General features: G+C 43.3%; 1 protein-coding gene and 1 non-coding gene across 5 annotated transcripts in view; both read left to right on the forward strand.

The window, feature by feature from the left end:
- The window catches only part of LOC120953800 (bifunctional heparan sulfate N-deacetylase/N-sulfotransferase), a 178,749-nt gene that overhangs the window by 142,191 nt on the left and 8,794 nt on the right, over positions 1-27,764 (forward strand). For all 4 annotated transcript variants that reach the window (XM_040374061.2, XM_040374058.2, XM_040374059.2 and 1 more), the window contains one exon: positions 7,647-7,853. In XM_040374061.2, the coding sequence (XP_040229995.2) occupies positions 7,647-7,853 (207 nt within the window). The remainder of the gene's footprint in view (positions 1-7,646; positions 7,854-27,764) is intronic.
- On the forward strand, positions 22,973-23,044 carry Trnah-gug (transfer RNA histidin (anticodon GUG)). Its single transcript has one exon. It is a non-coding gene; the product is annotated as a tRNA-His (tRNA).

The following is a 27,764-nucleotide window of genomic DNA, read 5'->3' on the forward strand; positions in this document are numbered from 1 at the left end:
CACACAATTTTCTAAATATACACCTGTTTCCATCTACGTTCGAATCTCGTGCCATTTGCATCGAATCGCAAACCGCCTGCTTCGGATCGCATGCCACTACGATCGAATGCGTGCAACCATGGTTGAATCGCGTGCCAGTACGGTCGAATCGCGTTCCACTATGGTTGAATCATATGCCACTACGATCGAATCGTGTGCCGCTACGATTGGATTTCTGAAAGCAAGAGCATAGTAAACTGTTTGTTTACTTTTGAAAGCTGTTTCTTTCTTCGCCGACGGCATTTAGTTTGTAAAAAAATAATAAAAGGAAATTCTCTGATTATAGGTAAATCACGAATATTGGTTCAAACCATGGTCCTTTGTTAATGGTAAAATCCATGTTTTCAACTAATATTCGGTGTTCGTTGTTGATGGTAAAATCTATGGTTTAAACCAGGGGTCTCCAAACTACGGCCCTCAAGTGCTTAAAATGCGGCCCCGATGACTTTGCCAGATTTAGAATAAATATTAGGTTATTTTGACTTTTTCAAAAGAAATTGTATTTTTTTACATTTCTCAGACAAAAATCAAGCTTTAGTAACACGAATCTGTTCAAGTATCGTTAGTATTTTGTTATAAAAATGAGATTTAAACGTTCACTCATCAATTATAGGTAACATCAAATGGCCCTCAACATGGTGATTTTTGAAGCAATGCGGCCCGCGGGCTGAAAAGTTTGGAGGCCCCTGGTTTAAACCAATATTCGTGATTTATCTGTAATCAGAGAATCCCTTTTTATTAGTATTTTACTAGCTTAATACCGTCGGCGAAGAAGGAAACAGCTTTCAAACGTAAACAAACAGTTTACTATGCTCTTGCTTTCAGAAATCCAATGGTAGCGGCACACGATTCGATCGTAGTGGGATATGATTCGACCATAGTGGAACGCGATTCAACCGTACTGGCACGCGATTCAACCATGGGTGCACGCATTCGATCGTAGTGGCATGCGATTCGAAGCAGGCGGTTTGCGATTCGATGCAAACGGCACGAGATTCGAACGTAGATGGAAACAGGTGTAATAGACTCTTTCAGCGAGATATAGAATTGTTCGGAAGTAGGCGTTGACATGTTCAGCGATTCTGTAGAGCTGTCATTTGTTTTGTTTACACACTGTGCAGCAGAGTTCAATTTTTCGTTCTTAAAAGTCCTAAAAGTAGCTAATAATCATTCCCCAAGCTGTTTAATACCTGAATTAGTTATAAAAAACATATTTTTTTATGAAAACCGTTTGTTTACCTTCTGATGAGAATGATCCAAGCTGCAGTCCAAGGCAGTGGCGGATTTAACGGTGCGCGGACTGCGCGGCCGCGGGGGGCCCCGTAAATGTAGGGGCCTCCTGTATGGTAATTCCAGCATGTAGAACAGTGTGTACAGTAGTCTCAGCGAGAGCTTCTGTGCTAGATAGGGGGCCCATGGATGGAGGGACTCATAAACTATAGGGGCCCAGTACAGGGATTCTGACCCCCCCCCCCCCCCCCGTCAGCAAACCATTAAAGTGTGTTTCATTCAAAACCCAATGCAACAAATTGCACCCCCCCCCCCGCTCGACACCAACCGTGGGGCCTCCACTCCTTTTAACGCTTAGGGCCCCCAACACCCTAAATCCGCCACTCCTTGGACCAGTACGAAAGTGACAGCTCTACAGTATAACCGAACATGTCTATGCCTACTTACGAACAATTCTATATCTCGCTGAAAGAGTCTATTATATGCCTGAACGAATCTACAACTCGCTGAACATGTCTATACAATCCTCGAAAACCCTGTATCTGTCAAATCCCATATAAATTTTACCAGCGCGTCTGGTATCATCGCATCTGAAGTATAGACCATATAGAGTTTAATGAATTAAGTGATTTGGGAAATGCTTTTATGACTTTTTGGTCAGTATTACGAAAAAATGTGTGATTTTCGGTAGGATAAATGAAAAATCGGTAGTTTTAGGAGGCTCATCTGTGAGTCGGTAGGCATATGGAAAATCGGTGGGAATACAGATAAATCGGTATTTCTGGTCACTCTGCTCCCTAGTCGCTATACTCTGTTTGGTTTTGTGTGAGGTTTTGTATGGAGTGTATGGCGACTGAATGTCAACGCCAAGTTGCAAACTCCATAAAAATAATTGACAGTTGAGTTTATTTGGAGTTTGAGCAGGTTAGCTCATGGAGGAATGATTTTAAAATAATGGATACTTTGTGGATGGGTTTAGGTTTATGTTATTTTTTTATTTTTACATCTTTCAAACGTAATATTTTTAAAATACCTTTCTGGATATATTTTCAATCTGTCATCACCTTCCAAAACATTCCAAACATTCACCATTAAACTGTGTGCTTGACAAAATGCCATCCTGAGCAGCGCTTTACAGAATATGTCCATCGCACGGATCCGGTTTAGATTCTTGGGGGAACGTCCATGAATTTTCGAAAGAAAGGAATTCCAAAGCTACGATTTTACACAAAAATTTCACACTCACAGCCCAAAAACGCCATAATTTTACCGTATCGAAAGCAGCTAAAACGCGACACTCCTGGTCACATGCGATACGAAATTGCTAAATGAAAAGCTCCATTGCGTCCATCGATCGTACCGAAACGGTACCGAGGAACTATTCCGAAGCATGTGAAAAGACTCCCACTGGCTATCCCATTTTTTCTAACGTAAAGGTTCTCAAGTGGAACAAATATTCAATCAGCTCCCTAGCAAGCGTCGAGGAGCGGTGGGAAGTTTAGGAGAACCGTGTGTACACATGCATACATACATCCACCGTCATACAGTGGCTTAGATCCTGCAGCCATGGCACAGCTACTTTCCGATTGAAGTCATGCAAAAAGCGCAGCACCAACGAAGGGTGTGGAATAACATAAAAATGCTGGCAAATATTCATAACTCCCTACCGCGAGAGCAAAAAGTTCTCAGTATCACACCAACTGTGAGTGGATGTGCGATATGTGCCCCTCGGGAGGTCCCTCGGAAGCAAAAAAAATAACCCGAAGAAAAAGGATTTCACTCCAAGCTTATCGAGTTGCGCTGGTCCCGCTTGGTCGATGATGAGCCACTGTGTGCAATAAATGTTTCTCATTCCAAACGTGTGTGTGTGGAGCCTGCAAGAGCTTCCTGCCTTCTTCGGTCGTTTAGCTCAAGAGCAGCGGACACGGAATGCTATAAAAATCTCAGTTTGTGTAAGTGTAAAATAGCGTGTGGAAGGTGCATTGGAAGCTTATTGGGAAAGGGAGCTAGAAACGATCACTACGGTGAGGAATTTCAAACTTAACTTGTAGAGCACGAAGAATCGATGATAGCTCCCATTTTTTCTTGCTTTTTCCATCCTTGCCGGAAGCGGAAGTGCTGGTGTATACTGCTACCATGAAGATACATAATAAATGTGCAATATGTATTTCGCTACATAACTTTTTCCCCCCCGAACGCTGCATTGTTCTTGTGGTACAGTGAAAGCATGCACTGCAACACCAGCACCACCATCATCTAACAAATGATATTTTTAATGAGCAGCATGTGCTTTCGATACAAAAAACAGTAGAGAACAAAAGTTTCGGCCCGAAAAAAGGGCCAAACAAAATTGGCTCCACCCCGTTCCGTTCAGTGTTGTTTATTATGGTTCAACATCTCTCTGCGCGCTGGTCATTATGTGTTCTTAATTACCATCAGCGTTTGTGCATTTTTTTTTTTGCGGATGCCCTCCGCAACCCATTGTGGTGGAATGTGAATTTAATTTCCATTCCCGCTGTATTGCATTTTACTCGTTTTTTTGGCATTTTTACATCATTAAGTACAGATTGTTTGGTGTGTTTTTCCTTCTGTTCTCATTTTCTTCTTAAACTGTGAACCCCTTACACATGTTCCTTTTGTGATAGTAAATTGGATTGAAGGTTTGCTTCCTTTTTTTCTTCTTTCCTCTCATTCGATGCCATTTTCTCGTTGAAGGGTCTCATTCGTTTCGCTCCCATCTCTAGTTAAGATGATGAAAATGGAATGACACAAGAAAAAATCCGATTTCCATTTGGCTCGATTGATCGTGTCAATCGATTTTCCCTGACCCTATCTCAACGACACGAGCTCCCGGAGCTCTCAAGTGGTTGATAGAATGAGATAGTAGAGCCAGGAGCGTTTTGCGAAGAAGGTTCTGCATAATTCATACGGTTCTGCTGGCAAAGGGCGAGCGGCAAAATTGCATTTCTGAGATAAAATCGATGCATGTCTGCTGACGTTCGCTCCATGGAGATGGATGGAATAAATGTAAAAAGGACGAAAATGCCTTCGCATAGGGCTTCTACACCACGCTCCGCATCGCTGCACTGCCAGCCCACTTCGCCCACTGCCCTTTGCACACACCATTTATCGACCAAAACGCGGTCGACAGCGGGCGAGGGGGGTGTAAAATTGGATAGAGCAAAAAACGAAAATCAGACCCAACGAGTGCAATTATCTTTAGAACAGTTTCGCGAAAGAAACCATCGCTCGTCTCGCTTCTCGCTGCTCTATCGCCCGTCGCTTCCCATCCTCCTACCCCCCCGGGGCGAAGATAGTGTCGATGGTTGTGCTAATTGCTTATTATTGCACTGAATAAGGCATAAATTTAAATTAATTACGTTATAATGGAGAATTTCTCAGCGCTGCTCAAAGCGCTGCGGCTTCGCGCCGTGCACCGCAACCACTTAGCTGCTGCTGCTGCTGCGATGCGAGAGCGCATTTGAGGTTGCTAGCGCACCGTGCACTTTCCACGGCGGAAGCATCAAACCACACTCCACCTACCATGCACACCTAGCATGCAGAATTTGCAAGTGAAAAGAGCATCGACTTTGCCCTGCTGCTGCTTCCAAGAACCACGCAGTGCAGTGCAACGGGCAAAGGCTTTCCTTCTTCTTGCGCATCTCCTTCTAGTATACCAGATGGGGGGAAAATAGGGCTCAGTGAGCAAAGGGAGGGGGCCCAAAGAATTTGTCTGCAATTTTCTCCTGCCGCGCGCGTAAGAGGGTTGTTCCTCCTCCCCCCGTGAATGGAAGCCATTTTAGTCCGCTTTCCTCCGTTTCGATGAGGCTTTCCTTGGCAATTCCTGCAAATTGGACCAAAGTGGAGTGATGGTGGTGCATTTACTTCCCACCCCCCCGAGAGGCTGGTTGTCCATGGAGGGAGCACAGAAATACTCAACGTCTTATCAGATTTTTGATTATATTTTCCATTCGCGCCACGCCAGAGCTGGAGAGGGCTTTCCCGGCGATGGCCCTTTTTTTGCCAGCGAAAACTCGACTTGATCGCGCACAAGATATTACGCAGCATAATTATGGCGAAGGGTCGGTTTTTGCTGGTGCAGTTCTGGTGAATTGTTCACAAAAAAAAATCCCTCCCGCTGCTTTCGGGTTTTTTATCACCCCTTCTATCTATCTCCCTCGCGCGCACTAGAAGGACCGCGCACTAATCGATACTTAATGACCAGGGAAAGTTTCGCTGTAAATTACACGCCGTAATCGTCAAACGTAAATGCGCACTACACAGCAGGGTTGTGGTGGTGGTGTGTGTGTATGTGTGTAAGTACTGTTATTACACTGATGGTAATGTTTCGCTTCGTTCAGGATGTTGTTGTTTCGATAAATTTGGATGGTGTTTTGTAACGTTTTGGAAGAAAATGGCAGGAGTTTCACAAAAGGATACCGATGTGATTTATAATACTGATGTGTCTATCGATAAAATGTAATTGGCCGTTCTTTTTTACCGAAATCTGGTGCCACACACACCAGGAGTGAATGGTATGGCTTTGTGTTTGGTACGCCTTTGAGATATTGGTAGGGATTGGTACGCTGATGTTAATGAGTTTATTCCAACAAATTTGTATTGCTATTGGATTCAATGTCTTTTGTGAGTAATCGCAATATCAAACACGATTATCTCATTCGACTCACCTTACTATTGCATCTGGTCTAAGAGCACACTTTATGGAGATTCGTAATGTGTTCTTGTCCCGAGGCCGATTCCCCCTTTTTATTTCAATTACAAATAAATATATAAAATGCATTATGGTCATAAGGTGTTCATAAGAAAAAACTGATATTATAAATCGTGTTTAATCCAGCGACAGTTCATAGTTCTTCAAACAAATCAAACAATTATTTGTTCAGTGAATCAGTGGGTTGAATCAGTGGGTTTTTACACGATACAAATCAGTTTTTATATGGAGTTTGACAGTTGGTGACTGAATTGACTGAATTGGTGACTGGAGTTTGACAGTTGGTCTACACTCCATACAAAATCAAACGGAGAACTAGTCTCAGTGTTTCAGCGTAGATTATTCCAATCTAATCCAATCCAATCCGAATCCAATCCAATAGGATGGATCCCAACCGTCATTTGGGTATGGAAAATACAACTCGGATGATGCATATTGTTTTGCTTGACAGGTTGGAATATCAGCTTTCTAACTTAAATCATTAAGTTAAAAAGAGCCCAATTAGGATTAAACATGTGTCTTACTATTGTATAGTATCGTAGTACACAAATAGCTGTGAACGTAATATTTCCAACTGTGGTTTTTCTGCTAACCAAAACCGATGCAAACGAATGTTAGTTACTCGAACATGGGTTTCCGCTCCATTTCCACAATCGTGCTTTGGTCACTGCCGATGCACTAATCGAGGCAACTCCTCCTTTCTTGTTTACTATTTAATCGGATCCGGTCCGGTAACTCGTTAATTGATGGCAAATCACTTCAGCGCTCGGTTCATCGATTGATTTCACAATTACACTGTCCGTGCTGGCGTGCTGCATCGATGTGGTTTTATTCACAATTGCAAAAAGCACACCGTCGCTGTCCTTCTACCCCGCCCCGGTGTGACCCCAGTTCGATGCAAAAGAGGGTGGTATATAGGAACTCGTGCACGGAAACCAGTGCCAATTAATTATCGAACCACTAAACCCGCTAAAACCTAGTAAACCTCTGGGTGTGCTGAAATAAAATTACAGTCTAGCGATGGAAGTGGACATGACCTACACCACCCGAACTGTTACTCCTGCCCGAACCGTCACATTCAGCCCTGCCGTAGTATGCAAATGGAAAATGGAAATTGGTTCCAAACCAAAACTCCAAAAGTGTCCAGGTAAAGGGATCCAGCTTATACACACGGCACCAAATGATGGGAAGCGCAGTGTCCCCAAACGAGTGGGCTTCGTCCGCAAGAACAGCGAGCGAAGAGGGCAAACAAGCGACGATTTGTTTGTGACAAACTCTATCCTCTTGACCACAAAAGCGATTACTACAACGTTGTTTGTTCCTGTCTCAGCGCGCTGCATGGTCTCGCGCACTCGTTGCGCTGTTCCCCACATAAGCGTCGCCGCGAACACCGTTTATGTTTTCCGCCTTGCAGCGCTGGGGAGTTCTGGGAGATGATGCCCGGAGTTTAAACTAACCCGTCACTGCCCGGGAAGGTTTCTTTTGTGGCGTTGAGTTTTTGCTACTGCTGCTGCCACACAGCAGCGTGGAGAGATTCCTTCCCCGTCCGTACAGCCGTTTCAATCAATGTACAATGCAGCTGAGCCGGTGCGACAGAGTCGATTTTAATACGGTTTCTTTCTGTTTTTGCCTCCTCTCTTTACAGTCTTATGCATCGTGATGCAAGGCCACCGGCGCCACAGATCCACTGCCGGATGCTGAACGGGAAAACCGCAATCGATGGTGCGCTAACGCCGGACCACCGGTCCGAGGCCCGGTTGCGCATCGACCCGAAGGTGCTAGTCTTCGTCGAGACGACCTACACCCCGCTGGGCAAGAGCATCACCGAGCTGCTCGTGCACAACCGTATCAAGTAAGTATGCATATATGTAGGTAGTGTGTTTGTGCTAGTTGGGGTGGGGAATAGTTGACGACAGTTTTCTCCGACAGCCGTTAAATATATGGTTTTTGTCTTTGATTTGGTTCCTTAATGTGAGAAGCACTAAGAGAACTTATTCTATTTTCAATAAGCTTTAAGGTTTAACAACATTTGTCATAAAAGATTGAGGTCGTTGTTATAGTTTTCTAAAGAATAAAATTTATCCAAATCGTTTGGCTAATCATGCAATGAGTAGCTAATAAATTTGCAGTCATTTAATACGAGTGTCCTCGACATGGCCCTGTTGTGCAGCTGCACTTGCTCTTGTTACGCACTTCTCAGACATCGCTTTGGTCTCTGGAAAATATCCCGAACGTGCACTTACGCTGGCCCCAAGTAAGTAAGTCCCGTCGGGGGCAGCCCATATTACGACACCGTTATCCGTAGCATGACCATTGTACAAAATGCTTCTCGAGGGCATGTTTACGCAGGGAAGTTGATTGCGTTTTCGGTTCTACCCAAACCGCTCGCTGGTTCGCGCCACTGCAACATTCCATTTCGGTGGGCTGGATGTTTATCTTGCGGAAGGTTTTGCAGGGGGCTATGCCGGTATGTTAGTTACCTTTGGGCTATTCACAGCGTTGACCAAATTCAAACAACTCCGGCTCTAACTCTGGCCAGGTTCTCTTCCCTTTTACACCTTACAACGTCGAGGAAAAGGTACGACCTTTCAGCAGTGTTCGGTATGTGTACATCTCTGCTTGGGATGTGTTTACCAGACGATGTGTATGTGTGTATGTGCTGTCTAAGCATCACCAGCTAACCAGAATGCTGACCACCGAGCAATGCAGTTCCGTTTTCCGGCCATTGCTAGCGTACAACCTAACAATGCCCGTAATTTACTTCCGGGTTTGGGCTTCCGAGGTTCGCTTTTGTCGCTTCCCTTCCGTTTTGCGTTAGTTCTAATCCCAAGCCGCAGACACTCGCCAGACATAACATCCTTGTCGCAGGCTGCAGTGTCCAGATGGAGAACGCTTGGACCAACGGAGAGGGAGCAAGGACCTCATACATGCAAAATCTCGGCACCGGATTAAATAACCATATTTTCACTTCCTTCTCGGAAACTCTTTTTATAGACGGATTTTAACCTTTTATGCAAGGAACGCAAATACGAACTCCCGCTTCAAGGGCAGTCCGTAGGGAAACGGAGGGAGCTACGGTACGACCAAAGCTCTCTGGCAAACTATTTGTGTTTGTTCGGTAGCTAGCAATTGAAAAGCTCGGGCATTTCTCAGGCCGGTATTGATTTCTGCAATGCCCTAGGCCTGGTAATTGGGATCGGTATTCCCTATCTATAGATGTTTTGGATGACTTGTTTTGATTCTTTACATTGGGTGAACTTTTCATTCGCTCGATTAGACAACAAGTTGCCGGAGTTTGTCGCATTTTCGGCAAAGATGTTTCTATTAGCACGAACGAAGCGTTTGCACAGCTTATCTACAGTATGGCTGGCTGATGATCGTCCCAAATTCCCCATCATATCCTCTACACAGAAAACTAACTCCAGTCCAACTCAGGTAATGCTCATAAACAACGTGCTTTGAAACATAGTTCATCTGTCCAGTAACCGATACACTCACTCGCCTCGTTTGCATACTGCCGGTGAATTTACAAGCAAAACTGTTTGCACAAAAGTTTCTGTGCTGCTGTGAGTTGGCCCAGCAATTCAGAAAGGGAAAACATGCTATATCTCGTTCTATGATTCGCAACGCTGGTACCAGGTGGGGCATGCTCTCTGTATGTTTTGTGCTTGTTTATTTGCCCGTAAGCTAGCAATGCAATGTGGATAATCTGCGGTCAAAAGGTTGGCAACGTTTTGTAAATCGTGATAGATTATCAAACTAATATTTAATTGGTCATCTTTCGTAGCTTTAGGGTCATGTTGGGGAAGTTCCTGTTCATTTAGAGGCTGCCTTTTTGCTTACACGCTACGATGGGGGGTGTAGGTCTTCCGGTTGGAATTAGTTGCCAATTTGAATAGGCAATGAAACATGATTTGAATGTTTACACTGTCGACATATGAACATTCGTTTCCATTGCTAAATCTTGTTCTTTTTCTGCCAAAGTCATTTGACCAGCTTTTATTTTGGTGCCATATGCTGTCGATTAATGGTTAGTTATGTATTCATGACGTCATTGCAAGTTTGCTCTTAGGCTTCTTCTGTCCTTGTGAATACTTAAGGAAGCCTTCTAAAATTCTACAAAAAGGACAGGTAAGGACAAATAAGGACTCGAGTAAGTAGTAAACCCCAAAGGTTTGATGTGGTTACCTTAAGTTTGAACATTGCCTGCAGTAGTGATATGCTTTCTGAAGCGCACCCACGGCTCCGATCTGATTACGGTTATTGTTAGTCGTCCGGAGTTGGAGTCGGCCATAGTCTGAGTCGTCCAAAGTAGCAGTCGTCGGAGTCGACCGGTGTCGACCGGAATCAGAATCAAACGGCATCGAAGTCGCCCGGAGTCCGTTAGTGTCGGGCGCAGACCTTTATTTGTAATAATAGCGACGACAACAATTTTTTTGGAACAGTATTCTTGCTCCGGACGATTCCAGACGGCTTCGGACGACTCCGACTCAAGATGACTCTAACTCCTACTCCGACGTTGGACGACTCCGGACTCTGGAGACTCTGGAATTTACTCTGCAGTCATCATCGAGTTCAAGATCTTTGATGCCCAAAACAGTCACCATGAGCATGGCAAGAACTAATGAATAGTAAACCTTTGTCCAAGCATATTGCCCTTCAATAGCATTTTTTTAAGATACCATGGTACGATAGACACTATTTCCAAGAAGATTGATTCCTTTTAATTTCCAGCATACTTTATTTGCAACAGTTAATTAGAACCCAACGGCTCATAAATATCGTCCCAGCCAAGCTGTACTGTAGTGCACTGGAAAAGCGATGCAGCCGAGAAACTATTTTCCAATAGCCCAAAGGATTTCACACACAAAGCACACACATTCACCCCCACCTCGTTCCGCTCAGGTAACTAATGTATTGGTCCATGAATCTTCTTCACACCGCCCCGGAAACACTCCCCTCCCCATCCTCAGCTAACCAAGATCACTATCTTCACTGTGTCTTCTCGGTGCCGGCTTTGGCCGAGGCATAGTTCGGCAGGTCAACCCATAATGGCAAGCTGTTTCACGGACGCTTAACTATCCTGCCTTCGCCACGAACCACGACCCAACGGCAAGCGGCCTTTGCCCTCCCAAAGGAGCTTTTCTTCATTCTTCCGGAACGGGAAAACGAATGGCGCGTTGCTGCCGTTGCTACTGTTGCTAGCGGTGGTGCAGAAAAGTCATAAATTTGCTACCGCGTACAGCAAAAATGATGTTCCCTGTTCACGACCATCCATCCCGGACGGACTCCTCCTGGGCCACAGCAGCAGTAGTGTTTGTTGTGCGGAGCACGGTAGCGCAAGATAATGCCACCGCCGCCACTTCAGTTGCCATTACTGGAATCAATAAATTCAAAATAATGAACCTGTTTCAACTTTCCGCCCGTCAGGCGATCCATCATCGGCTCAGCTCCGGTCGGGGGGAAGCTAAGGACGTATACAGCGTGAGTTCACAGAGAGCTCCAAAGCTTCTGGCCGAACTTGAATCGGATTAAGGCACTTTGGCGCCCGGGCGTGCTTTAACCTCGGCCGCCCCCCCGAAATGTGGTGCATGTTTGGCAAAGCGGTACAATCGGCAGCAGGGTTTAAGCAGGGAGAATAGCAACGGGTACTTGATGTTTGGATGATGATCTTTTACCCAACCCGCCCACTAGCGGGCGTTCTTTCACTTCCCTCGTCTGTGGTCGCCGATTTTAAGCTGCACAAACAGGATTTGTAGACAGACATTGCAAGCGTGGGATTTGGCAGCGTTTCGGTTGCAAGGTTCCCCTTTTTCGCCGAGCACGAAAGCGCACCAATTTGAAGCTCAACCTCCAGGGCAGGCAGCAGATTGGGGCATAATTTTTGCACCAACCGATAGGTAGCGAACTGGAAATAAAATCCTCCCCGACCCGCCGAGCTGCCTGCTACTACTTCGGGGGATCTCTGGTGGTCAGGTCTTCGCTTTGGGGCCGTGATATTTAGAAAATGCATTTTGCCTATCGGTCGGTCGGTCGGTTGGTGTGCCGTGTTTGCGCCCAATTCTTTGCCGCACAAACTAGCGTACCGAAGCAGTTCAAAATTCCATTTAGGAAATTTGTTTCAACTAAACAACACTGGGACTGGGATGGGGATTGTTTTCAAACCCAACAGCCGGATAATTTCTGACAGGGGTTTTTCGTCGTTCCCCGTTTTGTTGTTCGAGACAGGGCGGGCTTTAGGTAGCAAAACCCCTCAGATAGCATTGGTTGTGGTTTGCACAGGCGAAAACCCAGCGATGAGGGGCAAACAAAGAAACAGGAAAAAAAATAACCATGCGGACAAATGACCGTTGTTGCCACTCAATAGTTTTCCAGTATGCTGGGAAGCGCTAGTAGTTCCGGGGTCCAGTCCACGATTCTTTCCTTCCGCATTTCGGCAGTCGGGCCACACGGAACTTCGCATCACCTCAGATGCGAGTGGCAGCAAGAGAAAGGTGCTGGTAATCCGGGGTTTTGCAAATGCCTAAGCTGCAAATGATCAACCTTCAGTTGTTTTTCTGGTCTAGTTTGTGTGTGTGTTTGTGTGTATTTTCATTCGGTTCGGAGCTTTTGCTGACACGAATGTTTTCCAGGGATATTCTTTCGGTCGAGTATAATGCGGATGTTCTAACTTTGGTCGGGGAAAAGGAACATCGGATAAGGATGCGGATCCGTGAGCAGATGAGAACTCCCGCTAGTCGTGGGTGTTAATTGATGGATGGATGATGTCTTAATTGGTTAATGGATGATGTCTCGATCCTCATCCATCAACTCGATGATGGAAACTTATTCTCTGACCGTTGGCTCTCAAAACCAATCAATCGATTCGTAATGAGGTTTTGCAAACCGGAAGATCAGTAACGAGTTTCTATTGTTTGAAACAAGGCTTGGTTTGTTGGTCTTTAAAAACAAAACTTACCACATGAACATTTTTAGGGATCTTACAAGTTTGGCAATTTGGAATTTTCGTCCTACATTCAGCGATATTAGATTTTCATATCTCCTGACAACTCCACATAATGTAGTAGTTTGTCTATAAATATATAAATATATCATCTTTATCAATTTTGAATATTATACATCTTGTCTTTTACATGCGGCATCGAATGCCAAATGTCAAACTTCACATACAAAAAATTGCTTGTAATCGTGAAATACACCATTTCTGCAGATAAAGAACAAACACATTTTTAACATGTTGTTTAAATGCTAATGTTTTCACAATTTCAAAAAAGGTTCTCAAAGGTCGTCTCAGTGAAACAAATTACCAATCCATTTCCAAAACCTGAATCAAATAAACAATTTAAACTCCATTTACATAATGAACTGGTCTCACGAGAGCGAGAAACATGTGCTGCAAGGTAATAATATGGGATCATCTCGTTCCTCCCCGGGCCCGCCTGCTACATGCTATTCGCACTTGACAGCAGAAACTTTTCACAGAAATACGTGCAAAAAAAAACAGAAGAAGGGAAGCACCACCGGTTACATTTCTTTACATCCGTTCGACCGAACGAGCTAATGCTGAGCAATGTGTTCTAGCCGCGCTGCAGCATCCCCCTGAACCCTGTTCTTTCGTCCTTTCTTTCGGGAACGGATCAGAAAAATGGTTCTGATTAAATTTCAGAAAACTTCTGTGTGGCAGCAAAAAAAGAGAAAGGAATCCCTAAAAAGGATCCCATTTGTACGGGATGGCTCGCTTCCCGCTACCGGGAACCTGCTTCTAACGTTCCTCGGAACACACACACACACAGACACCGACACATCCCGAAATGAAATGACCCAAAGAATGGCACCCTCCCCTTCATCACCCAGCGGTGAAATTATTGTTGTGCCATTATCAATCGACCAGCTAGCGTAAAACATCCCTTTCCAGTTCTGGTGGACCATTTCCGGTGTCCTGACGGAGGGTTCTGCTCCTAGTCGCACGACCGAATCGGGAGCGCTTACGGTTTGTGATAACGATACATGTCGTATTTTGTACGGTTTCCCCACTGTGCGCGTCAGTTCACTGTCATTGTTCCGTAAGTCTGCAAGAATGTATCCGCGTCCCGGTGCGGCCGGCGGTGCACATCCACACTCGAAGCTTTGCAATAAAAAAGAGGCTGCAGGACGCTCGAAACGATGATGACGCGCTGTGATGGTCTGTTCTGTTCGCGTGGACTTTGGTGAAACCCTGGAGAAACCTATTGCACCATCTATTGTCGGCAGCGAGGGAAGCAAGTACACTCTGACTTTGCTGCACTGGACGGTGGAGCGTACTGATTGTAACAGTAACGGGATTTAATTTAGTAGAGCGTGTGCATTGTCGTCCCTGGTTTCGGTGTGGAATTATTCTTCAAAAGAAATCTAGGACCAATCGTCGTCCAATCAAGTCGTTTGGTTTGTAAGTAAGTTAATGGTAAACTTGATTCGCTTTTCTGGGAGGTTTGCAGACTCTCTGTGGTTCCCAATGTTAACGATCTCAGCTCATGTTAGATTGCCGAAAGAAGTTATCAGTTACGCAAACGATACTGCTGTTACATTTATTCTTCATTCAGATTTAATTTACATTTAGATGTTTAGATTTAGAAGCATTCTATGAACCCATATTACCAAGTTACACTCAATTCAACAAATTTATTGAAACCCTGTTGGATACATACTTTGAAGTAAAAAAATTGTGATTTTGATTGAGTAAATAACATCTAGAGCAAAAAATGGTAATTTGGGTGTTCAAAAGTAAGCTTTTTATCTTCTAATATTAGTATGTTAAATACAACTTGTGGCACTCTTAAATATTATATATAAATAGTATTACAAGAACGGAAGCTAAGGCCAGGACCTCATTGATTTTTTGGCGTTACATGTCAGGTCATACATCAATGATTATGATGCCCTAGATCCACAATAAAGCATCAATCTCCATCGTAATATTAGTGTTTAGGTATCAATAAGCTTTATACAAACATGCCTATCATGGCCGTAATGCCCCATGTTTCCCTAAAAATCCATCCAATTAGTTCATTTGTTTCAGAAATTGTTGCTTTATTTTGTTACATCGTTGAAAATCATTAAAGTAGAGTAAGGAGTAATAATGTAAAACGAATAATTCATGTTTCTTCATGTTCCCAGAACTCGGCAGCAAATTAGTTAGTTGCTTGTGAAGTTAAGTAAAACTTAATTATTTAATCATGCTCCTGGTCAAGCGTCGTCTGCGCCTCTAGGCAGGATAGTGAAGTGAAGTTTTTCTCCTCCTTTAAACTAAGATTTTAAAATAAATCCCTACCGTACGCTCAGAGGGTTCCATCTTCCTGGTAGAAAAGTAAACAGCAAACACTTCCGTTGACAGCTAGAGGGCAAAAAAAACCTGGCATGTCTGCAACCTGGGCAAAGAAAACAGCAAAAGCACAACGGAAGAGGGTACGGGATAGATGCCAGCAAAGTGCTCTCGCTAATCCGAATTAGCAGCTCAGCGACAGTAAATGCATTGCCCTTCCGTACCGAAAATTGGCCCATTCGCCGTTTTGCCATGATGTAAACGCGGTAGCGAAAGAGCGGGTTGGTTGCTCGGAATTTAACCAACCCTGTGCCCAGGGTCTGACTTTTCCACCCAAGTCCCCCCTCGATGTGTACGATTTTTCGCCAGCCTAGCGGCGAACTGGGCGCATTCTTAAAATTCCCCGAAAATAGTTGTGCTGGGTGGGTGTGTGTTGATTTTCTCATTTGCACCGTCCATCCGACCAAGCGTAGGATTTACCATTTACCCCTTTGTCCTAGCCTTGTAGTGTTATGGCAGAGGGGGAGGAGGAGGTGGTTGAATATTTAGAGCGTACTCTCTAACCGTACGAGAGAACGAGCAAAGGGTCCAAAGGATAGATTTTTCGGTGTGGAGTCTCCGAGGAGGGAAAAAAAGTATTCGTAATCAGGAAAGCTTGCATCGGGGCAAAAACGGGAGGGTGGGACAGTGATGGAGACGCGGCTTACGGAATCGAAAAGTCGAGTCCGAGAACACACGGTCGCACACAAACACAGAGCACACGAAGGTGGAGGGTAAGATTGGGTGGATGTGAAAAATCGCAAGCAAAAGTTTAATCAACAGGAAGATCTTCTTTCATGCTTCATTCGGTCGAATAATGGAGTGGTGATGGCGGAACGGAACACCAATAGTTTTTCCAACTATTTCACGAGTCCGGCAAGAGAGGATGTGGAGGTGGAGTGTGGATGCTTTGGGGCCTGGGGTACGAAAAAATGTGTAAGGATTGGATTGTAGGATCGGAGTGAGTAGCGGCTCTGCCCCGTGTACCAATCGCGGCCGTATTTGGCATAGTAAGGGGCGGACGGTGTGGGGGGGCAGGAAATCCCATCATTGTTTCTCATCCGTTAGTATCCACCCGTCCAGCGTCCCGGGAGGATCGGTGCGGCAGCAAGGCGAAAAGTTGTTCACTTGATTTAGTGTAAGTTATTTCCTTTGTTTGTTCCAGCCGAACGCACCACCGTAAGAGTTTTCACCGTTCTGATGTGTTTTTCCGTGCCAGTTTTTGCTGTTATTTTTTGCTCTGGTAGGAGGGAGTTGTCTTCTTATTAAGCTTAACTATTACTTTCTTAACTCTTTAGCTACCCTTGCTACTAACGAACGTCTTCATTTTTTTATATTATTTTGTGCGCCTTACTAGAAAAGCTTACTAAATTTGGTTTAAAAATTCTGCTCGCTAAAAGTCGATGGCAAATGAAATGGAAAACTTTCCACTCTACAAGCACCCGGAAGCTCCGGAACGGCAAGGGAAAGCGTACTCCATGAAGGTGACGCTCGACTATCATGTCCATCAGGTTTAACTTCTTTGCAAACTCGACTTGAAGTTAGCGCCGTGTTTCTACGCGAGCGGCGGTACCCTTTTACGATTGATCTTTGTTTTGCTGTATTAAAGCTTTGAGCGGGCCCCGAACCCAGTTGGGTTGCAAAGTGAGTTCGTAAACATCCCTCCGCAACAGTCAGTGTATTTTGCACGCGCAAAACTTATCTTTAACACTTTTATTCTTCGAACTGTTGTTGCTGGACGGAAAGTTGTTTTAAAGTGGACATTCGGTTGTTTTGCAGTTGCTGGTTTTTTTTTTACCAGAACTGCTGCCTTAAAGCAAATCGTAAACCATGTTACACTGTCAGTAAACATCCTCAGGCAAAGATGGATGGTTTGCTGTGGGACCGAAATCCATTATATCCCCCTTTATTTGCCTGCGGTGATGGTTCGTGTTGTCTGGTGTAAGTTTGGCGAAGGGACTTGCAAGAAGCGACTGCAGAACAGGAGAAGGCGCACAAACAGAACAGGAAAACAAACTTACTGACAGCCAATCATTAACGTTGGGTTGGGAAAATGCGTTCGGCACGTGCCTTCCAGTGGTTCTAGTTTCGGAGCATCGGATGGCTCGGACCATTAATCAATGCGAGAAGACAAATTCGGAAGCGTGGTGGCGTAATTCAATACTTGTTTTTTGGGAAAAGACATTGGAGGTTGTGTGCTTTTAGAAAAACAAACTAGCCTTTCTTTGCAATTGTGTTCTTTTTACGGACGATGGATTTAAAATAAATTATCGAGACAAAGTTACTATTGACTTTTGATCAAGTGAACGATTGTTGAGGAATACCATTTTTTAGTTTTAAATTGGTGTCATTATCTGTTGCTGGATCTGTTCAACGTAATCTATCTTCAATTTAATTCGGTTTTGAAGTGGAACTGGGAATTTCCTCCACTACCCAAACTCGATGAGGGATGAGGTCCTCAGATATGTCGAATTAATTATTAGAATAAAAGCTCGGCCCACCCTTATTCATGTTTATGTTTGAAATCCACGTTGTCCTCTTCTTCTTTTGAGTTGGTGCGAGAATCACTGTAAGCGAGGCTCGAATCATCGCTTTACGAATTTATTTAATAACATGTTATCAACATGTTCACCTAAAAGGCACTCGTGAGTGTACATCTTACATCGAATGTTCAAAAAGTTGATTTCCCTGCGCTCCAAAACTGCTCGTTGATTTACAAAAGTGTTAGGAAAAATGAAATTTTGGTCGTAATCGATTCCGACTAGCTTCGAAGTTTTCTGGAATTGGTTCCGAAAGCGGCTCCGAAATCGGCTCCAGAATTAGCTCCGGAATTAGCTCCATAATCGATTTTGGAGAGCTCTATGAGTATAGACGATTGAGTCCTATGCAGTATATCGATTGTATCGATAGTCGATAGGATCAAAATGATCTTTTAAACATTTCACCCTAATAGAGATTCCGGAAATAATTCTGCTTCTAAAACTTCTGATTTTAATTCTTATTCTCATTCCGGAGTCAATTCCAATTCCTGAGTAAATTGTAATTCCGACTACGAACTCCCAACACTATTTTACAATGCATTTTAAAACTCCACATGATTTCATATTTGATCATTATGGTTAGTCTATATATCATTTCAACCAGATACGATGTATTGCTACACATTGCTTATCATGTACCAAAATAAACCACCTTTAAGTTTGTCTGCACGTGGAGGCTCACATGTACGTACAAATTATAATTACTTTTACTTCCAATATCAACAACATATCATCAACTTCAGTCTTGCTGTTTTGATGAAATGTATCCTCAACACAAGATAAGGCATGGAGCGAATCTGTCCAAACGGTTCAGCGAGCTGCCTCGAAGTTGGTAGGCTTTCCCTCCCCCTTACTGTCTTCACCAGACAGCTAACCGTTTACCGCTGATCCGCTTGTAACATGATCTTCTTTAGCAATTTATACCACACGACAAAGCGTGTATAATGTGTGTCTTTTATCTTAGGAACGAGATAAAAAACTCCCTTCAGTACATGGCGAAAGGTATCACAAATCTTTCTTTTTGCTTACAACACGCCCGGAACAGCGCACAGCTACTTACTGGCAAAGAAGATTTGTGCGATTTCTTCCCATACCACTTGTGGTGCCTGTTTTTTTTGTTGTTGTTGCTCTTGTTTGCTTGCTACTGTGTTTGCGCGAGTTTCTTGACGAAAAGGACAAAACCACATATGTGAAGATGTAAATTTTTTAAGCTGCCGATGAAGGTATGAAATTTAAATACCGTCTCGAATTTGCAGCACATCAAAGCGCCCAAAACTCCCTTGTCTGAGTAGTGCCGCTGCTTTTCCACCTGTTTTTTTTTTTCTGGTCCTCCAAGTTTTCGGTAAAAAGGAAATCCTTGAGGTGGTGTACGACATTACCGTACGCGCGAGTACGCTTTTCCGTTTTTTTTTCAGATCTTTTCTCTGTGCGGCGGCAGTGAGCATGCGGAAGATCATGCGATGCATCACGCAGACAGACTCACGAGTGCTCCTCTCGGTAGCCCCAGGGAGGGCAAACATAATTTATTGTGCCGCAATTTTGTTACACACTTTTGTAAACACACAAGCGCACACACACCGTTAGTCACACGCGTACGCGCGGTTTTCGTCGCATTCCATCGCTTAATCGCAGACATGCGGTTAAGGATCGTGGCGAGCTTCTTCGGAGCACACCATGGCCCGCGGGGGCTACATACTTTTCGTGCGTTTTTTATTTGCTCATTACTGTAGTTTACCTTACACGACCTTTTCTAGGACTCGCGTTTCCGCGATTCTATGTCGAAGCAGTCGAGGCACATATCACGCAAACACACAGGTCCACCGAACCAGAGCGAATCTTTCCTACTCGTGCAATAGAACAATAGAATAAGCAACTTTTTTTTTACAAAATATAAAGCCTGCCCGCCTAGTAGCATCTTGAACGCGTCGCTGTGTTTGCCTTGTGCCAGTTGGTCTCCCATTTTGCTCCAGTTTTGCCGTACGACGCCGCTTTACTTCTTACTTTCTTGGAGTGCGCCGCTACCCGCTACTTATAATAGCATCATATCTTTTCCACCATGGCGCACCGAAACCGTGCGAAAGTTCTGACGAGAAGAAGTTGAGCTGAAGGAAAAGTTTTGCTTTCCAACATCACATTTTACCTGAGCTTCTCCTCACTGATGGTTCAATGTTTGTGCCGGTGCCTTGTGCACTCGTCGACGTACGCCGTACCGGGAAGCTGGAACATGAGGTTTCACCTTTATCGTGTGTGTGTGTGTGTGCAGGAACAATAATTTTTACCGGTAACATGGAAAATAAAAACTCATCCGTTTGGTGTTACACGGTATGTGCTTTTCCACCCTCTTTCTCTAGTAGGATGTGGAAATGGAGGTGGTTAATGAAAAATTTATCAAAAAAAAAGGTCGTACAGATGGGTAAAAGTTGATGTATCATTCTACCAGCTAACGGTTTCTGGGAATGTGTGTGTTTGTGAGGGGTTTCCCTGTTTAAATTTATTTTACAGTCATTTTTCCATAATGCTAATATGAAACTTTTTCGCTTGAAGTTTGCTTCACCAATCGTATAATACTTCAGTGTATAGTACATTTGACATCATTGATTCGTAACCTTTCCCTGTCCTATTTTTAATTAACGATGAGTTTATTATTGTCGCGCGCGTTAATGTCACGAATGTCATGAATTCTGGTTTATTTATCATTGCCATACAGCATCAATTATGGGTCCGTTTGACTTTCCGTTGAATTGTTGCTTTTACACAGGAAAAATCAACATCAAATCCAACTCATGAAAGATGTATAAACTTCAAATTTTAACATGAATTTAAATCATCAAACATATTAATTATTCCTCGGAATATTACTTATTACAATGAAAACAACAATTAACTACGTTTTAATGTGTTCAATTTTCATCAAAACTGGTTATGGACCAATTCAATGAAGGGAAGAAAATAAGAAAAAAAAACCCTTAGACTCATAAAAGATCATTAAAATAACTTTATTTGATTTCAGGTCTCTTCCTTACTCCAAAAGCCATATTCCTTATATCCTTTTTATCTAACTTTCGTACGCTTCGTATTTCCATTTTAACGGTTACTGCACACCAATGGTAAAATGCATTCAATGCAACTGTGAATGGGATTGTAGCACATAATGAGCTGATTACAAAATGTCAGGTTATAAGGAGGCCTAGGAGAAGGACACGACTATTCAGATAAGTGGTACAATTGCAACAAACACAACTTGAAGGCTAGCTTAGTCTGCATTGGTTTAACATGAATGCGACGGTTATTAGGGGCCAACAAAAAGAGATAATAAACGCACGTACACACATTAGACTAAAAGGGGGAAAAACGTTTCTCATTCATTCATTCACTTTAATTATTCAAAAGAAAAGTTCACATTTTACGACTTTCAATCGAAAGTGCTCCTCCATTTTTTAACAAGACTTTCGTTTCAAGAGGGCATTTTTAAAGTTTTTCGTTTTGAGCTGCTTAAAACTAGCTGCAAACACACACACACACATACACACTAATGCCAGCTATCCATATCCCGGCTAGACCATTCCTCGACGGAGGCTTCCACTTGAAAATAGACATCAGGATGAAAACCCCGCTTGGGGGAGAACGCAATTCATAACAATATTTAGTGCACTTGGTGTGAGACCCTGGCGTGTGCCTTACATTGGTCTTTTGTAAGGGTACATTGTGTGTCGGTTGTTTTTGTTTCACCCTCACCATTACGCTTAGATTGATGTTTTTTGTTCTGCTAGTGCACTACTTCAGGTGGTTCTTTTTATAGCAGGGCTCACCTGGTGGTGTAGTATAAGCTCCCTACTCCGTCCGGGTATGAAGACGAACCCATTATATCCACCCGCGTGTTCTGTTCGCTTATTTTTTTGCTCCACCATTCCAACTCTTACAACTCTCGCTCTCTGCTCCGTCGTTCTTCGGTGCGCCTTTTTCGTGTACGGCACGCGAAGGTGCACTTGCTGCTCTAGAGATGATTGCAAGAAATTGGCCCCCAAGAGGCTGGAAGTGAGCGAGGCTGCTTGGGAAAAGTGGGGAAAAACTTACAAACCATCTTCTACTTTTCTTTGCAACACACGCCCCACGCCATTCTTGGCAATGTAAACCACGTCGATCGGTGATATTAAAAGTTACGCTTCAAGTTTACCTTGCTTCGGAGCACTGTAACGAGAGAACGTCGGGGTTACGGGAAAGCCACAGGAGATGAAGCTGACTGCTGTCATTGTCAGGCTGCTGTAGAGTTCACCGTGCACGCGCGGAGGGTAGAGTTGGAGCATTTGAAAAATAAAATATGGAACTTCCGCATTCCACCATCGTCCACCATCGGGCAATGGTTGCTGCTAGCAGTCCAGGCCGCCACCATCTCAATCTCACCTGACAGCTGTCCGATTTAGTTCGTGTGACTTTCGTACAAGCATATGATGGTTTTGGGTGCGCTTTTGCACCACAGTTCGAGGCACAGAGCCAACCCATTCCCAGGTGTCGCGCCAGGTGCCGGTGGTATCAGGTGCGCACAACCGTGCTACTACACAGCGCATAACGATGAGTTGGCGTGAATTGGCGTACCGATGTGTGTTGTGGTGTGCTGCGTGTGGTTTTGTGCCTTCGTGAGGGAGGTTTTTTTTAAAAGTATTATTTGAACGTATAAACCTTTGAATAAGCTGTTTTTTTTTTCTTCTTTTGGTTTCAATTTACCTCTCGTTCACTTTAAAGCCATCGAAGTCAATAATGGTGCGGTGCCGGTTTGCCCTGTTCTCTCTGTCCGCTTTGCAGGTGAACGTGAGCGTCGGCTGTGATTGGGTTTGGGGTGAAGTTTAATTTTCGCTTCGATTCGGCCAAATTGATGCTGGCGGGGCCCGAGTTTTATGGAGGCCGATAACTGTGCGTCTTGGAAGGGGTTGTTTTTTTTTCATTCGATTGCTCACATTACATCTTTCTTTCTGCTTATTAAGCGTGAACCAGTTTTCAAGCTGAGTCCGATGCAGCTGAGCTGGAGCACTTTCTTTTGGGGCTTTTTGGTGGCTTTTGTTGGCAATGGAGTGTGTAGGTAGGCAAGTACCCCCGATAGCCGTGATCGTCTAGTGGTTAGGACCCTACGTTGTGGCCGTAGTAACCCAGGTTCGAATCCTGGTCACGGCAGTGTGTTGTATTTCAGAAATGAAACGAAGAGCACTGTCACGGAATGGGGAGATTGTTTTTTTTTTTACAATATCAACATATTAACATGCTTGTTTAGCTAATTATATGAAATGTGACACTTATTGACTCAAATAGTTTCGCTTGCAATTTAAGGTTATTATCTTAAGCCATTGAAGACTTCAGGAATGTTTAATTTGTGATGATTAGATATTTGAGTCTTTTTAAAATGTCTCCAATTTTCAGAGGCTTTTAAATATTTTGCAAAATTTAATAATGAAATATCAATAACTACATATTTAAAGTTGATTTCCAACATTACCATTTATGAAAAAGAGGTATAAATTGAAAGAAAATCCATCTTTAAAGTGAGTTTATTGCAATGCTACGTTCGTTGCTTTAAAATAAATTAAAGAGTTTTTGCATTTTTCTTGCTACCTAGTATACAATTCATACCGAAAAGCGTAGCAAAAACCCGCAAAAACCCTCTACTGATATCGCTTTAAAGCGTGGTCAACTGCACTTTCCGCCCGCCCGCTAAAATAATGCATTTAAGCATATGCTTCCGGCTGATTACACAAATTCAAGTAGAGAGTGCACGGGACGACCTGACATATTTTTTGATTTGTTGATCTCGTTACGAGTGTGCCCCCTTTTTTTGCTGTATAATACCGTTCGTGTAAAGCAGCTCCATCCGCCGTTTGGAACACCCTACCCCGGGGTTAGTAACGCATCAGCCACTTCGTGCAGCCAAACATCATCATCAGAATGACTCTCTCTCCTGCCCTCTGCTACTGTGTGCTGCCCGCGTTTATGCACGTTTACATCACTCAATTAAGCTCTGGTGGCACTGCCATCAACCGGGATGGTACACACACACACCCAGATTTTACACTCCATTAAAAACATTGGATTGGATTTAATTTTTCACTCATCTTGCTTTGCTCTCTCCTGTCCTGCTCTATAGTGGTCGTTGGATGGGAGTTTATTAAGCCACGCTGCACTTCGTCATTTATTCATCCGTTGACCACCCGTTCTCGGAGTTGGGAGAGGTGATGCCTTCTGCCTGACCTGCCGTTGCTAAATGATTCGATTTTAATTCCGGTCCATCAAACGGTGCAATGGTCGGTGTGGCGTGGTAGGCGTGAAGGATGCGCCTATATCCTCGATAGCTTTTCACCAACCTTTTCATGTAAGAATGTTGGCCTTTCGATTCACTCGACCCGCGAGTCACCGATGCAGTGTGATGTGTTCATTGATGGGCAGACTTGTAAGCTTTTTGATCCTGTGTTTTGTGGTTTTTCAGTAAATTTAAATGTCATTACATATTGAATTGCCTCAAATCCTCCCTCTGGACTGTGAACTAAAGCTGTTTATTTATATTTGGTCCTTGTCGTTTTTGGTTGAGTGAATGTTTAACGACATTATATGAAATCAAGTGCCGTCATATGCCACTTCTGGGTCCTTCATTCCAAACCCTTTAAAATCACAAACAGCTTAATATAAACGCTGCTACGCTTCGTTTCCTGTACGTCGATAATATTCGATAAGCGAGCCTGTAATTGAATTGTTGATAGTGTCCCCCCCATTCTCTACTTGCCCACCGTATAATCACTGCTTTATCCCTTCACCAAGCAAAGTGAGATGCATTATTGCATTCATACTCTGCATCACGGCTCGTTAAGCTGAAAGGCGAAAGGATGTCATAGCAGGGCGTGTATTATGTTCAGTGAACGTAGCTTTTTTTTTTCCTTCTACTGCACTATCCTGTATTTGTTTGTACACTTCATACGATGCTGGATGAAGTGGAGCAAATTATGTGTGGATCCCGCTTTAGGGACGTTTATGCTGGTACCGGCGTTTACTCCCGCATGATCGGACACGTTTCAAAGTGGAGTTGGAAGCAAATAAAGGATCATCAATCTTTATTTCCCCTGCTAGCTGCTTGAATAAATACACAGCTTTGATTGCATGTTATAAGGCGTAGGCAAAAACCAGTTTAATATTGAAGTTTGTTCTGAAAATATACTATATTTATATCATGTCAATAAATAAGTGCTATTAATGGGCCCCTTTCCGTTTTTAGATCGAAGCCTGAAATTTTAGCCTGTCAGCCGTTGGCATTGTATAGCAGTTTTCAAGCAGCTATCAAAGTGGGTATAGTATACAGGTGGGCTTATCCCAAGGTGTATGTAATTAGAAGGCTGATTTTATCGCTCCTGTTTTGGAATGAAGATTTTAAGAATATTTTGTGTATTCGTCAAACTCCCAGACAGCTTGTTTGAGCAAAAGTTTTCACCCGTCCTGTCAAAAAGTTATGTTCAATTTTGGTTATAAAAAACATGCTATGGGACATCCCTGGACGTACATACACTTCGATTCTAGATTCCACCACCTGATCTCTTTAATGCACCTTGGGAAAAATGAAAACACCACTAAGTCAGACAGCCTCCTGTTAATTTACCCATTCGAGCAGTTTTGTGTCTGTCATAACAGTAATTTAAGAGCAATTTAGCGGTACGAAGTGTTGTCGTTTGTTGTTAATGAAAAGATATAAATAATAACTAAAAGAGTATTGTTTTAATGATCTTTTAGTGAAAGAAGACGTCGGCGGTGTGTTCAAAACTGTTAAATGTGAATAAAAAGCCGAGAAATTGCGTTTATTAGTGCTATTTGTGCATCACATTCTCTGGATGAAGCGGATGTTCAAGTCGAGTTTGCTAAAAAAAAATACATTGCAATCGTTTGTATAAGTTAAGGAAAATGATTGATAATAACCATTAAACTGTTATATAATATATATCGTGTTATTTATTAACAATTTGGCCGAAAAAATATAAATAAAATAAAATAAAATAGAGGAAGGAATAGGATCTGCCAAAACAGGTCGAATGGATAAATTAACGACTGCTAATTTACCATTAAATTACTCTTAAATTACCGGTAATTTAGCGGTAAGATAGGGGTAAATTAAGTGCTGTAAATTAAGATTTGTCTGAATGGGCACCTTGTTTTTGCAATTTTTTCGAGCAGGTACTCGAATCTTATTCTAGCTTTGAGGCTAAAATAATCCAGACTGAAAATTTTAGGCTAGTTTTGTTGTGTATGGTGTTGTATGGAGTGTTTACATGATTTGAGCCTCCAACTGTCAACTTCTATACAACATAGCTGGCTAGAATCGTGAAGGGCCGCAATATCAGTAAACTCATGCATCAATAAAGTTTAATAAAGCTTTCACCAAACAGCACACAATTTAATATAGTCGTTTGTACAGTCCAGTCCTTACGGCTTTATCGTCTCTGTACCTCTCTGCCTTAATCGCCATTTCGAAAGAGTTACCATAATGGAGGGAGAGCACTGCGTTAGATAGACGGCGTCATAGTAGGTTGTGTCCACCCTTTTGGTACGCATCTTGATAAATGCAGCTGCTCACTTATTGCTATTGCTCTTCCGCTCAAGACGATGACACCACACGGAAGCAAATGGGTTGTGCCTTCGCTCTCCCCCTCCTGGTGCGAGTGTGTTTAGTAAAATCTATATTTCATATTTTTGCCCCACCCTTTGCCACACCAACAACACTCAACTGTATGATGTACCGACATAAGAGATAGAGAGAGAGGACCATTTGTGGACGTTGTTGCTACGATAAATTCTTGGTCCTTTTTTTTTGTTGCTCTGTGGCAACCCGGTGTGAGCTGGCGGTACATGTTATTTCCTTTTCTTAAGCTGCCGGACATCGTTTGTCTTTTCTCTAGTGGTGAAGGTCTAGTGTGTGTGGCTCTGTTGCTCGATACGCAACATTACGGTGACAATAACACGCAAGCATTATAGCACAAAGCGCGCTGTGTGCTGGCAGTACAGTCCCATTCCCGAGACATGGATATGTAGCAACTCCTTGTGCCCTTTTTGGTCTGCCAGACGAGGCCCCTGCACGGGAACGCTTGGAAAGGCATGAGCTTTCTTTTTCAGCTCAAGACGTGTGTTTTGAAAAATGGTATGTTTTGCTGTACTTTTAAAGAGGAAAGGCGTTTGTTTCATCCGTTCTTAAAGCCTTTCGAAACGCGTTGTGTTTACCAATATTTCTTGGTGATAAATTTTAAAGAACTCAGTCCCAATTCCACCCGCAAAAAAAGGGTAAGATAACGTATTTCATTAAAAAATAAATTAAATCTTTAATACTCCCTGTGTCCTTCGTGAAACCTCTCTGCAGCATTAGCTAAGCTTCATTGTTCACTGCTGATCTTTTCTTCTGCACTTACGCTTAGTATTAAAATCCGTCAAATCATTTCGAGTACCTTTTTTTCTTGTACCAACCAACCATATCGACCGCACGAATGTCGTAACCTTGCCCGACGCAGCGGCCAACTAACTTCCTTCCGCCGGGTGTCAAGGAACCAAGAACAAGGGGGAAGAAAGAAAAAAAAAACCCACCGAGGGCACTTTCGATGCCCTTTTGCTGTGCGGGTGAGGTGTGATTAATTACGAACTACTTAATTAACATAAATCTACCTCTCCCCTTCCCTTCCCCCCTTGCAGCATTGCTGTGCAAATCCACTCAACCTTCTCGCCTAAGTGGCAAGCACTGTTTCCTTTGCCTTTTGCTCTGCAATATCATCATCATCTTGCTCTGCAATTTCTCCATCGTTTCCCCCTCGGCCAAAGTTCTAAGAGACATGAGGGGGAGAGTGGAAAATAAATATCACTTTTAGCTGCATCATCATCA

This window comes from Anopheles coluzzii, chromosome 2 (assembly GCF_943734685.1).
Source record: "Anopheles coluzzii chromosome 2, AcolN3, whole genome shotgun sequence".
NCBI classification, from domain to species: Eukaryota; Metazoa; Arthropoda; class Insecta; order Diptera; family Culicidae; genus Anopheles; species Anopheles coluzzii.